The 16486-nt window shown below is 45.1% G+C and overlaps 1 protein-coding gene across 1 annotated transcript; it reads left to right on the forward strand.

The window, feature by feature from the left end:
- The first annotated feature begins 906 nt into the window (after positions 1-906).
- LOC139917253 (transmembrane protein 151A) lies at positions 907-15293 on the forward strand. Its single transcript, XM_078291714.1, has 7 exons — positions 907-975; positions 7042-7080; positions 11786-12124; positions 13126-13260; positions 13450-13589; positions 13895-13934; positions 14061-15293. Exons 1-7 carry the CDS (start codon positions 907-909, stop codon positions 15291-15293), a joined length of 1995 nt encoding a protein of 664 aa, XP_078147840.1.
- The last annotated feature ends 1193 nt before the right edge of the window (positions 15294-16486 follow it).

Raw genomic sequence — 16486 nt, forward strand, 5'->3', positions numbered from 1 at the left:
AACGAAGAGTAACCTATCCATTTTCTACCAATGTAGAACGTGGACATTTGTGAAAAAATATTTTGAGCAGATTTTTATTGTCACTGGTATTGCTTTACGTGTGCGTGCCTCTGTGCATGTGAGTGTGTGTCTCTGTGGGAGATCCTTGCGCCTGTGCATGCGCGCAGGTGGCGGACCGTGGTGGTGGCGGTGTTGGTATGTGACGTCAGCGGAGACACAACGCAAGGTGCAACCGTGACCTGCACGGAACGAAATAAAGTTGTTGTCTTCTTAACTCGAAAGAAAATCATCCTGGACTAGCCTTTTGCGTCGCGATGCCTCGTGTTTATCCTCCTCGTTCGCCCGAATACCTTAAATGAATGACCGATAGTGCTTTTTTTTTTTTTTATTCCTGCAGCCTCTCGAGCTCACGAGCGTCTTCCATCCGTCATCTGTGCAGCTGGTGAAAGCGTTGGCTCTCGCTCACACGCGCGCGCGCGCGCACACACACACACACACACACACATAAACACACGCTCGGGCATCACGAGAAGGACCGACAGCAGCTGAAAAACGGTTTGGCAAGAAGGGCAACGGGCTTTGACGGTTGGTGTTTTGTCAAGATTTGCCTTTGAAGTGAAGGATGGAGAGGCTGAAGGAGAAACACCGAGCGGGTTGAGAGAGAGTCAGCGGAGGGGAGAGAGAGAGAGAGAGAGAGAGAGGGCGACCGTTGAATTCGGAGTAGATGATGCTTATTTGCCGCAGGCCCCGCCATCGTGAAATAGGATACCGACTTGCGGCGGATGGGGTGACCGAGCCTGCTGCTCCGCCGGGGAGGTCCCTGCCTTCGGCCGTTACCGGGGTAGGAACTGCCCGTGCCCGGTTCTAAGGAAGGGAGGGAGGAAGGAAGGAAAGGAAAGAGGGAAAATGCAGACGGAAGAGGAGACGGCGACCGCAGAAGAGCCCATTTTGGAGGAAGGGGCAGGGAGAGAGCAGGTAAGGAAGGAAATTGACTAGTTCTTTCTCTCACCTTCTCCTCCTCCCACTCCGGGCGCACACGCGCGTGCGTGTGTTTGTGTGTAAATAGAAAGGGTCTAGAAGTTGCGCAGATTTTGCCCCTCCAAAAACCACCTTCTTGCTCTCATGTCATAGCTCACGGGACTTAGGGAGTTATTCATTGGTCTTTCCCATAAACAACTAGTCATTTCTACACCATGCACCACATATGCCTCCTCTTTGCCTTTTACTATCAAAACAGGGCATGACGGTGTTAATGTGAAGGATTTGTCACATTTCTCACAGCCTTTGGTGCTTTCTACAAGGGGAAGGACACAGGACAGGACCTTGGCCTTGAAGTGAATGGTGATGATGCTGTGGTTTAGGTAAACAGAGAGGGGAGGGTAGTGCTGAACTGTTATAATGTGCCTCCATGTGAAACAAACAAAGCCATAATACTGATGCAACACCTCTGACAACGCTGTATCATGTGTTCCTAGTGGGAGAGAGTAGGGTAGATAGTGGTGTGATTGATGACATACTGTGTGCACATCTTTTTCAGTGTAGTTGGAGTATGCCCACCTACCTGCTGAAACCATTGAAATATATCGGAGGGTGACATCACAGTATAGCAGCCCTTCCTCTGGGCATAGACCTTTCAGCCTAATTTCCACTGAAATATAGGCTAATATAGAGTACCAGCGTCCCCTCAGCAGTATACCTAGCTCTTTGTCAGGGTAGTGAGAGTATATTCAGCAAACAGTATTTTCGATGAAATACCATTTAGAATAGAATCACATTATACCCTCCTCCTCCTCAGCAATATGTCCACCTTCTTACTAATACGCCAACCTCCATAGTAGCTGTCCACCTCCTTAGTATGCACACCTCCTCAGCAGTGCACCTACTGTACATGCTCCTAAGTAGTATATCCACCTCCTGAACGGTAATAATGAAGATCTTTTATTGACTCTATAGGGAAAATCCTTTTCACTTGCAACCCCTACACAAGAAGGTCAGAGTGCAGGGATTCAGTGTCATGCTCAAGGGCACATCAGCAGGGCCTATGGTTACATACACGGGGGCTTGAGCATGGATCCCCTGTTTGAAGGGCAGTCTCAATACATCACCCTGCTGCCCACCCACATCCTAAGCATATAACCTTCCACCTAAGCAATATACCACCTCCTCAGCAGTAACAGACTTCTTCATCTACCACTACAACACTGTGGGAAGCTGCAATGTTTATTCTACCTCATTGGCTTTATAGTAAAAAGCAAGACAAATACATATGACACAGCATTATGAAGTCAGTTGACAGGGAAAACAACCCAAGGGTGGGTAGACTAGGCTACTATCACGGCCCAGGCTATAGGGTCTAATGGATATCTAAGGATGTGGGCATGCTGTCGCCCCACCACCCTTCACTGTTGTACTGCTTTAAACACGATAGCCTATATCCTAAGAGGAGGTGAGTTCTGTATGCACTGGTGTAATGGTAGCTGAAGAAGTTGATATACTGCTAAGGAGGTGGCTACACTGTTACCCCTTTGAGTGGGAAATTACCATCAAACGCCAGTCAAATGCTGTTAAATTTGTCTACTCTGCCAACCACTTTAGCAGGTGACCAACCATCATTTGAAGGTCCTAATAGTCAAACCTGCTGGTCTATTTTGGGATTTCATCAGCTATTGTGGCCTACTGGCTAAAAAGTTAATGGTTATGTTATGTGTTATTAGGTGGGAATACAGTATATGCCCATAGAAAGTGATGGGTATAATCGCTGTACCTGTGTATGTAGTTGTGTGGAGTTAATGAAGTGGATATATTGCAGAGTGGTGGTGGGCATGTTGTGACCTCAACACCAGCGGTGATGTGTCAGTGTTAGGCTAATAAGTGAGATAGAGGTGGTTATATACTCTGTATACCTGTATATGATCTTGGTCACACCACCTTGAAAAGGCAAGCTAGGTTAAATATCATCTGTGGGCATTATCTGCACATCTAGATGCATGTTGCCTTCAAATTTTATTTCTTAACCATCTTTCTTAAACTAGTTTTTAGAATATATATGATTGACCTAACAGAGAAGTGGCTAGTAGAATTGACAGTGACAAAATTGAGAATTTGGTGCGTGGCTAGCACTAATTTAAAGCCCCAGGCACATAAAATGTAGAGTTACTAATCCTGTTAAAAGATGCCTTACAGTTCATTCTGCCACTCTCCTCTTAGTCTGTCTTTCTATCCATGTCTGCAGTGCAGACAGGGCAATGTAATGCAATGAATTTGGTCTGCATCTGTGCTCTGCCTCCATTACTCTCTCAGCCTCCCCTCTTGGTCTCCTTCCTCTTACAGGACAGCGCTGCCTCTCCCGGAGTACACAACGTCATCCTCCCATCTCTCTCTCCTTGTCTCTCACTCTCTCTTTCTCTCTCAAACATTTGCACACCCGTATCCTCACTTACCTTTACTTACTCGCTGGCTCACATGGGTCTGCATGCACGCACACACACACACACACACACACAGACACAAGCACTATCACAAACGCAGGCGTGCACACACACACATTCACACTATTAATGGTAAGTGGCCAGCACATGCAGCATGCAGATAGGCTGCAATAGAAAAACGACATTGAGAAGATAACAGCAGACTGGCTGCCAACATGAAGTAGACTAACACTATGTAGACTAGCTAACAGCAAATTTGTGTTTGATGGGATAAATGGGTATGTTAATTGCAGAAGAGAAGAAGGTAATGAGCCAAGGGACAGTAAGAATGGGCAGGTCTGTTTTGATGGAAACCACTGGTTTTCTGGGAAAGACCTGTAGGCCTATATATAGAATTTGAAGCTCTGGGATTGGTCAGCTATCGAGGCTCATAAAACTGTCACAGTTTGACAGCTCCACCAGCTAGAGAATCCACCACCTTGTGTACAAGTAGTGATTTACAATAATACAACTTGATGAACCTGATCCTTGTTTGATCTTAATATGTTCAATACTTAAACAGGGTCCAAAATTAGGCTAATAACTGCTAAGCGCCAACTGACAATAAAATTGGTCTTTGGTGGATCCATAAGGGTCACCCGCCACCCTGGCCGGTTCCTTGTTGAGGTGATAACGTTTGAATGTCTCTTTGCCTGTTCTCCAACTTTAGCGCTACCTACCACCATACACTCTCTCGTATTAGCCAATCAAATCAAAGCAAAACAATGGTTCTGTATCAAATAGACTCCTGACTGGCTGCCTGTTACGCTGGCTCTACACAAAATGGTGATGATGAATGAACTGTTGCAGATCAGTTGATGCAGATGCATGATGAATTACAACCTTTTAAGTTTTAAATTAAAACTCTAAATCTGCTCTTATCTCTTGATTGAATGTTTCACACAGAAACAGCATTGAAAACCATGCCATATTTTTATGAAAAAAATTATATTATTTATTTTGGCCAGTAAAAAAAGCTCTTAGCAGGTATTTTTTTTTTAGTGTACCAGACGTTGGCAGGTGAACCGAAAAGTTAATAGATAGATAGTTCATTGTCCTCAGGGAAAAATGCTTTCTGTTGCCAGTGCTTACAGCCTGGAGAGGCTGCAATCTGAAAGACATCCAAAAGATTACAGCACCTTCTGACACAGCCACTTATAATCAGGTGCTGGTTGGTCGTAGGAATACAAAATAGTCCATATAAAGAAATTATCGGATAATTTCTTATTGGATAATTTCTTTATAAAAACATAATGGTGTTTGCAGATGCCGGTACAGCAGTGGAAGAGTGACAAACATTCAACAAGACATGTATCATCTCCCAACAGATACCAAAACAAACTGTAGTGAATAAGCAAAGGACATGTAAAGCAATATGTTTTCAGATAAGGACATACAGTATCAACAACATACTCACAAACATTCAGAACAAACACTTCCATCTAAGCTGCACTCAGAGCCCAGTGGTAGTTGGGCACAGGCCTACTTTTAGTGGAAAAATAAAAAGCTGGGCAAACCATGAATTCCGCAAGATGATTACCCAAAGGCAAACTGCAAAGAAATTACATTTTCAGAATAGTATTATGATTAAAGAAGAAAGTATGGCACCCTATATAAGTATAATCTCGGCCTATACTATGAATTTACAGGCCTTATATCAGTTTAACAAGGCACACAAACTCTTGACGAATATAGATCCCTTGGTACACTGTGGCGTACTATGTATCAGCAGATCAGTTCTCACAATGTGTATGTGAGAACTTTTTTGGTCGTTGTCAACTTTTTTTTTTAATACATGTGTACATTTATGTCTGTTGTCACTATTTTACTAACTGGTGCACATTTCCCTGTTTTAGTGAAATGCATATAAAAATAGCACAGGCTATCAGCTAATCTCAAATGTCTTTATAAGCACTAGATGGTGGCAGGTGTCCATGTCCTCTGCAAGAATGAAAGGACTGCTGTATGTCTCACTCACAAGACTACTCATAACACAAAGTTCAACATTTTCTTTAGCTTTCTCTTGCCTATCACTTACAGTATGCTGTCATGGATATTACATTGGCTATTACATATTACATTGGTGGACTACTTAGTCTCCAACTAAGAGCGGTTTTAGTGCTTTTATACTAGACACATATGTTTTAAAAGGATATTTATAACAAAGTAATGACATTTTCAGCACATCAGTGAGTGTGTGTTGGGACAACACAGACTTTGTCTTACTTCCCAACACAACACATGTTAAAGATTTATTTGTTGCAGCACAGCTTGCAGAAATGTCACATCCCAAGTGGCACTCACAGATGTGCTAAAAATGACACATCATTTTTAAGAGTGCACTGCAGGTATCTACAGCACATTTTCCTCTCCTCACTTCCTCTCTTCATTTGCCACCCACACGCTGGGATTGCTAATTATAGCTGCTCCAATCACACCTAACCAGCTGAATCAGTAGAAAGAGAGACAGAGGGAGAAACGTGTTTTCTCGCACCAGACAACCTAATGCAAGGAATCCTTCAACCTTCTCTTCCCAGTACACAAATTTAGAAGTTTTGAAATGTTAGAAAGTATACAGTGGCAGGAAAGATGAGAGAAAGTGAGATGGGATGACCTATACCTGTGATATTGTGAGCATAAGATGCCTTAGCCTGGAGAGCCATCAGGATGCCTAAACAGGAGAAATGTAGTCTGGCCCTGACTAGGACGAGGTCAAATGAAAACGTATTGCTGCTCTTGTCCTCGGGGGATCCACCAGAAAGAGCTCCAGGAGCCTTTATTCAGTAAACACTGATCTAATGTGTCTAACCAGGAAGGAGAACCTGAACTACACGATAAATCATGTGACTGTTTCAACAAGACACACCGTTACCATCGTATTTGTTACTGTCATGACCAAACTGCATCTCCAGTTTGAAAATATCACTTAATATAGATGTGCTGTAGCACAGCAAATAAAAATCTGCATACTACAGGCCTAGAATGCAGATAAAGTCTCATTTCTTAGCTTTGAAGCGATTTAAGGGGAAATTATGCTCAGCTGGAAATGTAAGCATTGCAAATGATATTACAAATTATTATAGCGGTTTCACTTTTACAGAGCCAGCTGATTCCTGGATAGGATGAAAAAACCCAACTCGGTCTAATGTGTCTAATCAAAAAGCAGTTCACAGTTGCAGTGATTATTTTATTGGGAAGCGCAGTCATTTAGGATCAACGCTAAATACTTAATAGGCTTTTGCTCTTTATTAGTAGTGGGACCTTACCGACAAGGTATAAATGCAAATTAAATTGTACAGAGGATTTGGGAATATGTGTGGCTGAACCTTGGCGTGTTTCATATATTGAGTCCCCTTTAGCCTGCTAATTCAGTATTTAAGACTTATGCACATTTCATTCTCGGGGCAAATCGCACCGTCAATGTACGTCCACTAAAAGTGCTTGTTTTTGCCACTGACAGGCTCAGATTGTTATTATAAGTGTCTGACATTATGGAACATTATGGAAAGGACCCTACAGAGAAATGAAACGTTTTTCTTTACCTTTCGCTTGATCTGGTCTGTGTGTAACCAAGTCTCGCTCAAGTCTCGCGAGTGTTGAGTTGTTGCAGGAAGTTATAAGTTAATAACAATCTGAGCCTGTCAGTGGCAAAAACAAGCACTTTTAGTGGACGTACATTGACGGTGCGATTTGCCCCGTCGGATTACATCCAAAAGATCTCGCTCAATACTGGACCAATTTCAAAAATTGTTGGCCCCCTTAGTCACTTAGACACAAAAAGATGGGAAAATAGGGTCCAGGTTGAAAAATACCGAAGTTACCCTTTAAGTCATGTGTGCCACAGCAGCTGATCATCAGCTGATCCTAACAAACACCAATCACGTTCAGCACTTCAAACAAGGCGGTGCATTTCAGCTGTCAGCTCCTCATTCATCCCTGCGGTTCCTACTTGCCACACACTGCTGTCTGTTGACTGGCTGTGCTGCTTTCTCCCTCCACCACCCAGCCTCCTCCTGTTCTGGTTCCTTATTAATCAGTATACTAGCAATGGTATGTTTCTGTAGGCTTGTCTCTCGAAATTATGTATATTTCAATGATATGTGTCTGCTGAGTTCTGCTCTGCATTTCCCTGGGGGGTTCGATTGCGCTCCCCACTGAATCTTTAGCATGCTGCTTGGATTCATACGGGGAGCAGCCTAGAGAGCAGAACCTGCACCGCCAAATAAAACTGTATTAACTATTCGTACAATAATTGTTTTGACTTCATGTATTGGAATCCAGTATCCTACTTCTTGACGAGAACACCCTGATTAAAAACCAGGATTATCTCCTTTTTCCTCCAAATAAATCAGTTGTCACTGTTGCTCTAGAAACTTCACCTTTTTGGTCCTCTGTTCCAAAAATGAGCCAAGTTCAAAGCAGATGCATCAAGGGTCTGATGTGCCACCTGACACTTCTAATGCCCATTGAAAACAATTAATAATAATAATGTACTTTATTGATTCCTGTTGGGAAATATTATTTTTGCCTACTCCGGTGCAGATGGAGGTCAGAGCACAGGATCAGCTACAGAGCAGCATCCCTGGAGCTGATAGGGATTCAGTGTCTTAGTCAAAGTGGTTTGTTTGTTTATTTGATAATCAAAAATAATGCACAGTCATCAGTCTTGCATTAATTAAAATCATCAAGGATAACACACAAAGTTCCCAAAACTTATTTCCAATGTGGTCCTCTTTTAAAAGATGTAAAGAAAACATGTTGCAGCAGAGAGCCGCAGTTCATACCATAAGAAAACAAATCAAATGAAATTATATAAAAATCAGACATATAAAACTATCTTTTCTACATATCTTGTCTATAAGGTCTACTCAAAACACCACCCTGCTAGTTATTGTTTGCTAGATGTGGAACTTGAAGAGCATCTCTACAGCTAGTTGCCAGGTGACTGAGCGGTTCACTTGACCCTCTATTAGTTATCAATACCATGTGACCATGAAATGGTCCCTCAGCCTCCTAGCTAGCAACGTCTCAACACTGTAACCTGGCAACATCGCTTAGTGTCGGAGATGGAAAGAGCACTGACATATTTCATGGTTCACCATATGAACAGTTCCCATATCTGCTTTGTGTGGAAACTCTAGTCTCACTAGTTCATAACTTTCAGCACTGCTGTGGAATGGAGCTCATTTGGTTGTAAAAGCGTCCGCAGTCAGCCCACAGTTAATTGTCAATGGAGCATCTCCAGATTCTGCGTCTCGATGACAGCACAGATTAGAGTCTCTGGTATTTAGCTTTGGGAAATAATTGCTCATGCTGCATTGATTGACGTGCATAAGTGTATACAGTAGGAATAACATGAATTCTGTCTCAGGGTGGATTTTCCCTTTAATGGACTTGTCTTGCACCGGCAATCCTGAATTACTTGATAAAAATGTCAGCCTAGAACCATCCAGGCTTTTGCTAGAATGTTCTGTTTGTTTTTGGCAACATTGAGCTGTTGTAGAAAGTAAGGGATAAAGGACGGGAGGGGACTGACGAGAGAAAGACCAAAGGAGAGAGACAGAGAGAGAGGGAGAGGGAGGAGAAGGCTGATTTTTGGTAATGGAGTTCCCTGGGGAGGTGCAATCTGTCACTACTCTGCCATTTCTTTTGGCTCTCTCTCTATCTGTCACTCTCTTTTTTCTTCCTTTTCCATCCTTTCATACTCCATACTTCCAATCAAGAAAGACAAACATGCAGCCTGCTTTTGAACCACTCCTTTGACTTTCAGTCATGAAGAGTTCATTTCAAAGTTGAAGTGGATACATCCTGGGTAATGGTAATGAACGGTACCCCCCCCTCTCCCTCTCTCTCTCTCACTCCCTCTCTCCTAGATTTTAGCCCAATCAATCCACTTAGAGACAGACGTATGGAGAGGATGTAGCAGAGGAGACATGGGGGGTAAGGAGGAAGGGTGAGAGTGAGGAGAGGAAGGAGAGACTGAGGTTGGGATTGAAGAGTGAATGGTGAGGAGATGGGAGGAAAGAGTCAGGGAGGGAGACAGACAGAGAGGAACAGATGACCTAAGGAAAGGGGGGAAGATGTGGAGGGAGAAGGGGCACACAGAGAGAGAGTGAGAGAGGATTATGATGGTGAATTTTACTATTCATAGTCTGTTTTGTAAAGGATATGTTGTATTTTTGGCTGCCTAAGTGTGCAAGAGAGAGGAGTTGGCTGGGTTTGTCATTGACTTTTGCAGAGGGCAGTGGACTGATGTAGATGCCCTTCACTCTTTCCTTGATTTATTAAACGGAGCCCTCAAAGCTGAGTGTGTGTGTGTGTGCGCGTGTGTGTGTGTTGGAGCCAGGCAAACGTGCCAGGGGTGATTGCAAAATGTGGCTGCATTGTGCTGGATAGACAGAGAGTCAGGGACAGAATGAAAGTGAAGGAGGTGTGTGTGTGAGAGAGAGAGAGAGAGAGAGAGAGAGAAGGAGAAAGGGGGAAATAAAGAGAGAGAGACACTGTTTAATTAGTGTGTGTGTGTGTGTGTGTGTGTGTGTGAGAGAGAGGGAGAGAGATGGAGGGAGAGATGTGCTGACAGGACAGGCAGACTTGGCAGGGAGGAGGAGAGGACACTGGTGTCATCCCATCTCTTTTTTTCATCTGCTCTGTCGCTCTCGCCTCGCCGCATTCAGCACGAGGCAGAGAATAACAACATGGAGGGAGCGCACACATGCATGGACACAAGTAAACCATCTCTCTCTCTCTCTCTCTCTCTCCCTAACACACACGCACACGCATAAACACAGGTATATTCTCTGTACCCCTCTCTCTTTTTGATCTCTTTCTCTGACATGCACACACACATACGACATACATTATACACAGTCTTCTTTAGGTACAGCTCTTTCCCCTTTCTGTCTCTTGCTCTCTCTCTCTCTCTCTCTTTCATTCACACACACACACACACACACATACACATATTGCAGCAGTAGTGATATGCTGCTGATGTTGGAGTGGAGTCAGTTAGGTAGAGAACAGTCTGGAAGCATCGTTCTCATCTAAATTATTCACACACACTCTCACACACACTCTCCTAGCTGCATTACAGTGCTATGAACGTGCATGGTTATGTGTGTGTGTGTGTGTGTATGTGAGAGAGAGTGAGAGAGAGATACATACACGCTTGTGTCTAATGTATACGTGTGTGTTTGAGTGTGTACTGTACTAGTACACACTCAAACACAGGGCAAGTGAGGCTGTCTCAAATTGTGCACTTAGAGAGAGGCATAAAAGAGTGTGTGTGTGTGTGTGTGTGTGTGTGTGTGTTATGCAGCACTTACCCTATGATGGGTTGATGAAGGGTAGGGCAGTGTAATGCAGTCCTTTGGTCAAGACCTCAGCTTACACACTTAGTCTGAAATATGACACTCTTTACAAAACAGGAAGATTATGATTATTAAAAAGTCACAGAGGGTGTCTTGCCATATGGAGAACAAGCTGTTGAAGATATGAAAAACGATCAAATTTTGTAATGATTTTGTGATGGTTCTGCTTTTTTGTCTTGAAATGAATTTAATGTGTATATAAAACCCCAAACCTATTTTAGAAGACACTGTTAAAAAGAGAATGCATTACCTCCCCCCATGAAGTCTAAAAGTAAGTACTTTGTAAACAAGGGAAGGAAAGCAAAGGTGGTAATATGGTAGAAGAAAAACTCCTGCATAACAGATCATACTGGCATTGTTGACTTTTTTACCCTACTCAGTCATTTCAATTTATCCCCCCTTCTTCCATCTATTGCCTCGCTGAAAGCTGAACTTCAAAGGCTGTAGTCCCCCACCATGCACACAGTCATCATTCATGTGCTTGCCCTCTATCCCCAGCCCGGACTTAATGCTCTTCATCCTCGTCCTCCCCTACAATAATATTGATATTAGTTAGCACCGCTTGGTGAAATAAAAAACGAATTGGAACCTTGGACCAAGAGGAGTCATGCCATACCCACATAGATAAAACTTGTGTCAACCCTTCATCTGTTGGCCTCTGGCTCAGCTACAGTTGGGAAATGACATTCTGCTCTCTCCCCTGCACAATGTTAAAACGGCTTGCCATACACTTATATTGCACCTCAGGTATTCTAACTGGAAAATTGCAACGGACTTGATTTGCATAAGTGGTGTTAATAAATCAGGCGTTAAACTGGAGAAGCCTGTGTGCATTTTTGCACACAGTAGGAATTAGCGCACCTCTGAGTAAATATGGCCCTTAGTGTCTTAACATCTATTCTCTTCTCCTCTACTCTCTCCTCCCTCTGCTCTCTCTTTCTGCCCCCACAGCAACGGCCAGTCCAACAGTCCCTGGCCTCCTCCCTGTGTCGGGAGTCCCATTGGAAGTGCCTCCTCCTGACCCTCCTCATGTACGGCTGCTTCGCCACGCTGGCCTGGTGCGCTCTCTGCCGCGTCCCCGTCCTCGGCTCCTCCTCCATCACCCTCGGTGCTGATGACGACGCCACCTCGGCGGCCTACTACAACGACATCCTGCACTTAGAGAGTCCGTGTTCCAGCGGCTACGTCTACATCCCCCTGGCCTTTCTGGCCATGCTGTATGTGGTTTACCTGGTGGAGTGCTGGCACTGCTTCTCCAAGACTGCCATGTTGGCCCATGCTGAATTCCAGGTACGTGTCTAAAGGGTTTCAGCTTTGAAATCAGCAGGGGGATTCAGCAGGGTGGCCTAGTAGCTAGAGAGACCGTCCTGTATACAATAGGTTGTAGATTTGACTCCTGCAGCAGCCATGAGTTCTGTGAAAGTGTCCTTGAGCAAGATCCTGAACCCCTATCTGCTTGGATGTTGTTCTGGATAAGAGTGTGTCAGCTAAATGCCTAAAATGAAAATGTTAAAATGATTTATAAAATGACCCCATATTGAGAATGAATTGCACAAATGCACTGCAGGTTGCTGTGGAGGCAGGGTACAGGATAATTATAATCCTACCTTCAAACAGCTATGAATTTGGTTCGGATCAGAGATTTCAGATTTGATGAGAATGCCATTTTATTTTCAGTTTCCTCCTTGAGTGTGAAATTGTAGAAAGAAACAAGTGCCAGTCATATGGAAATGAGCTGACCTGAGGGCACTAGTCTATCTTTGGTTTATTCTGCTCTGCTCTGTCTGTTATCTGGAATTCCAGGAGCATACCGCCCCTTAAAAGCAGTGCATCCTGCTTTCTATTCATCTCAGGCCTATCTTTCTGCCACTGCCAAAAACCTTCATGGCTTTTTATGTTATCCTTGACAGCTTTTAGGCACTTACCATGTGGTTAAAAACATGGCTCAAGGCAGCTCTAAATAATGAGGCTCAGTTATCAATATAGCCTTATGTTTGACAAAAAATAAATCCAAAACATGAAACATGTACCCCATAGACAGAACTTGGCAGGGTCTCACTTGCAGCTGATTAAGCTGTGTATATTAACATTGCCGGATACGAACAGTATAGATTTGATTATTTCTTTCTGTATGTACTGCCACTACCAGAACTCTATATGCAATATTATGCCTTTTTATTTTATGTTGTTCAGCCTAATTTTTAACAGTTCAGCTTAAATGGGTTAAACGCATGCTTTGACTATGAGATATAAATTGATTGATTGATTGATTGATTGATTGATTGACACAGGAAGTGTACGAGCGTGTGCAGAGGCTTCAGCAGGCCACACCCTGCATCTGGTGGAAGGCCATCAGCTATCACTATGTGAGGAGGACCAGACAGGTGACAAGATACCGCAACGGAGATGCATATACTACCACACAGGTGAGGGGAACTATATTTACTACACACACACACACACACACACACTTTCTCTTGCTCTCACTCTATTCTTAATTGCGTTTTATATTCTATATTAGGCTATAACGTGACGTTTTCTTTCTCAAACCTCCTTCTATGCTCCTCCCTCCGTTGCCCTCTCCCTCTCCCTCTCCCTCTCCCTCCCCTCCACAGGTTTACCATGAGCGGGTGAACACCCACGCCTCCAGTTCAGAGTTTGACTACGCCCGCTACGGTGTCAAAGACGTATCCAAGGAGCTGCTGGACATGCAGCTGCACCCCGCTGTCCGCCTCCGCTTCACCAAGTGTTTCAGGTTAGAGAAACACCCGCTGGTAACCACAATGTGAACTGGCTCAATTTTAAAAAGGGAGACATGGTGGGGAAGTTTTCCCTATTTGATTTTAACAAAGGGGGTGGTGGTTAAGTAAGCATCATGCCCTTAAATCTACAGTTAACCATGGAGCTGCCATCCCACTCCTCATGTCATCGCACCTCCTCAATGTATCACCTATATGGCCCTTGGAGGCTAAATGTGTGTTTATCTTGGAGGGGTACATGACAAGATTATCACAGTTATTTTGGGTAAAAGAGGCAATAAGTCATTTTCTTCCTCTTCAGCTTCTCCAGTGCACGCGCTGAGGCTGCCTACCTCACCCAGGTAAGCTATGGTAAAAGCTATAGCTAAACATATTTAATATAGCTCTGTATTTCTATTTTATTGTATTCTGTATATGGTGACACAGCTAATGTGTTATTCTTTTCTCGTCTATTCTGCACTCCCCAGCGGGCACGGTTCTTCGGGGAGAACGAGGGGCTCGACGACTACATGGAGGCCAGGGAGGGAATGCACCTGAAGAACGTGGATTTCCGGGAGCACATCCTGGCATTCCCAGATCCTGCTCGCCAGCCGTGGTATTCCAGGCACAGGGTGTTCTGGCTGGCGTCAGCTTTCCTCCTATCATGGCCGCTGCGCGTCGTGTCAGAATATCGCACAGCGTACGTCCACTACCACGTGGAGAAGCTGTTCGGGGAGGACGAGGAGAGTGGAGGAGGAGGTGGCGGAGGAGGCGGGAGAGGGGATGGGAGTGAGGGAGGGACTGAGAATGGAATCCACGGAGGAGGGATTGGGATTGGAGTGGGGCTAAACGGGACGAGCTACAGAGCCATCTCTCGGGTCAACACGGTGGACATGACAGAATTGGAGTGGCACATCCGCTGTAACCAACAGATGGTCCCCAGCTACTCTGAAGCCCTCCTCATGGACTTGGACAGGAGTGGGGGGACCAACCCCACCACCACCACCCCCATCTCTGGACCTCCAGGCATCACCCCAAGCCAGGGGGTCACCCCGGCTCCTCTAGCCCTGCCCGTGGTCTTCAACTCAGCTTACCTCCTCCAGAGCTGCCCCCGGTGCCGGAGGACCACGTCGAGTTCCAGCCTGCCTTCCAGGCTAAGGGCCCCAACGGGAACCACAGCCTTGCTGAACGCCACTGTGGCCGGGATTAGGGCAGCAGGGCAGGGGGGCGGAGGCGGAGGAGGGAGGCTGGTGCTGAGTCGGAGCGGGTTCTCGCTAGGGAGACTCGGAGGTGGGCGCCCAGCCAGCCTGTTTCATTCCCGAAGCATGGGTGGAGGTCTGGGAGGAAGAGGGGAGGACGGAGGAGGAAGCGGAGGAGGTGGAGGAGGAGGTGGAAGTGGGGGAGGAGGAGGAGGAGGAGGAGGTGGAGGTGGAGGATTCCTAGGGTTAGGGTCGAGACAGGACGACGAGGAGAGCAGGGGAGTGCTGGAAGGAGAGGGGGACGAAGACGAGGAAGAGGAGGAGGAGGAGGTGGTGAGGAGGAGGGAGGACAGGGGAAGAGGAGGGGGGGAGAGGGACGAAGAAGTAGATCAAGATGGTGGAGAGGGGGGCGAGGTGAGGGAGGGCGAGAGGGATCGGCCTCCGCCCTACCAGGACGCGTTCTTCTTCCCTGTTCTCATTGTACACGGAGAGGAGAGCTGCCACGCTGGAGACGACATGTGACGGACATAAACATAAACACATTAAGAGCGAGAAAGTAATAAGTATGGGCAGAGGACGAGGGAGATGAAAGAACAGACTGAACAGTAAAAGAGTGGATCACAGAAGAAAAGGGATACGTGAGAGTATGAGGGGAAAGAAAAGAGACCTGAAACTAAACAGCAAGGGAAAGAATAAAGACAGAGCATGAGGGTGAAAGAAATGGAGTGGTTGACAGAATGCCGACCAAGTACAGAAAGAAGAAAGGAGCGGAAAGAATGAGAGGAAAGAATAGCCCTGTGATGGACAGAATCATCAACAAGGAAAGAAACACTGGACGGGAATAATGAAAGCAGAAGAGGAAAAAGAGGCGGGAGGCGGTAGAAAGAAGAGTGAATCTGTGGATAAAGTAAGGAGGGAATAAGATAAGGGAAGAAGGGGAGAAGAAACGGAAAGAAAAGGCTGCTGCAGACAGCAAATGGACTGTTGGTGAGAAGGAAGAGATTTGAACAGATGCAGTGTATAAATAGCAGGGAAGCATGCTGGTTCAACGGGAGTTGAGGGCTGATAGGCAGTGCAGGAGCAAGATAAGATAGAATCAGAGAGAATGAGAGAAGGCAAGAAAATACTTGCAGTCGTAGACTTTGTTATACTGTTAACGTGTGTGAGAGAGAGAGTGAGAGAGAGAGAGAGAATGAGCAATAGATGGAGTGAGTGCGCGCAAGACAGAGACAGATCGGATACTTGGGAGGGACAGGAAGACTGAAAACTTGGGAATGTCTATTTCCAGATATATCTATGCAAGACCAGTAGTGGGAGGAGCAACAAGTCTAAAGATAGCCGTTCGCAGCTTGCAGAGAGGTGGAGAGACACCAAACCAGCCGACTGGTAGTGGCTTTCTTTCAAGTCAGAGAGAAGAAGAGAGGAGGAAAATTAAAAAGTGATATTTCGAGACGGAATAGCAAAAGAGACGCAGTGGTTTTGCTAAAATAAAATGAAATAACAGGGAGGAAAGAGAGGAGCACTAACAAGACGGCTCATTTACATGCAGAAAGAGGCGAGAGTTCTTCAAATATTTCAAAGGATGGAGGAAGGAGACGAGACAACAGGATTTACAAGGTGAAATGCAGAGCAGAATAGGGGCAGGGAATAACAAAGGGAGGGAAATAATGACAGGCTGTTCTCAAGGCGAAATGTAGTGAGCAAAAGAAGAGGTC

The sequence above is a fragment of the Centroberyx gerrardi genome, chromosome 23 (genome assembly GCF_048128805.1).
Source record: "Centroberyx gerrardi isolate f3 chromosome 23, fCenGer3.hap1.cur.20231027, whole genome shotgun sequence".
NCBI lineage: Eukaryota > Metazoa > Chordata > Actinopteri > Beryciformes > Berycidae > Centroberyx > Centroberyx gerrardi.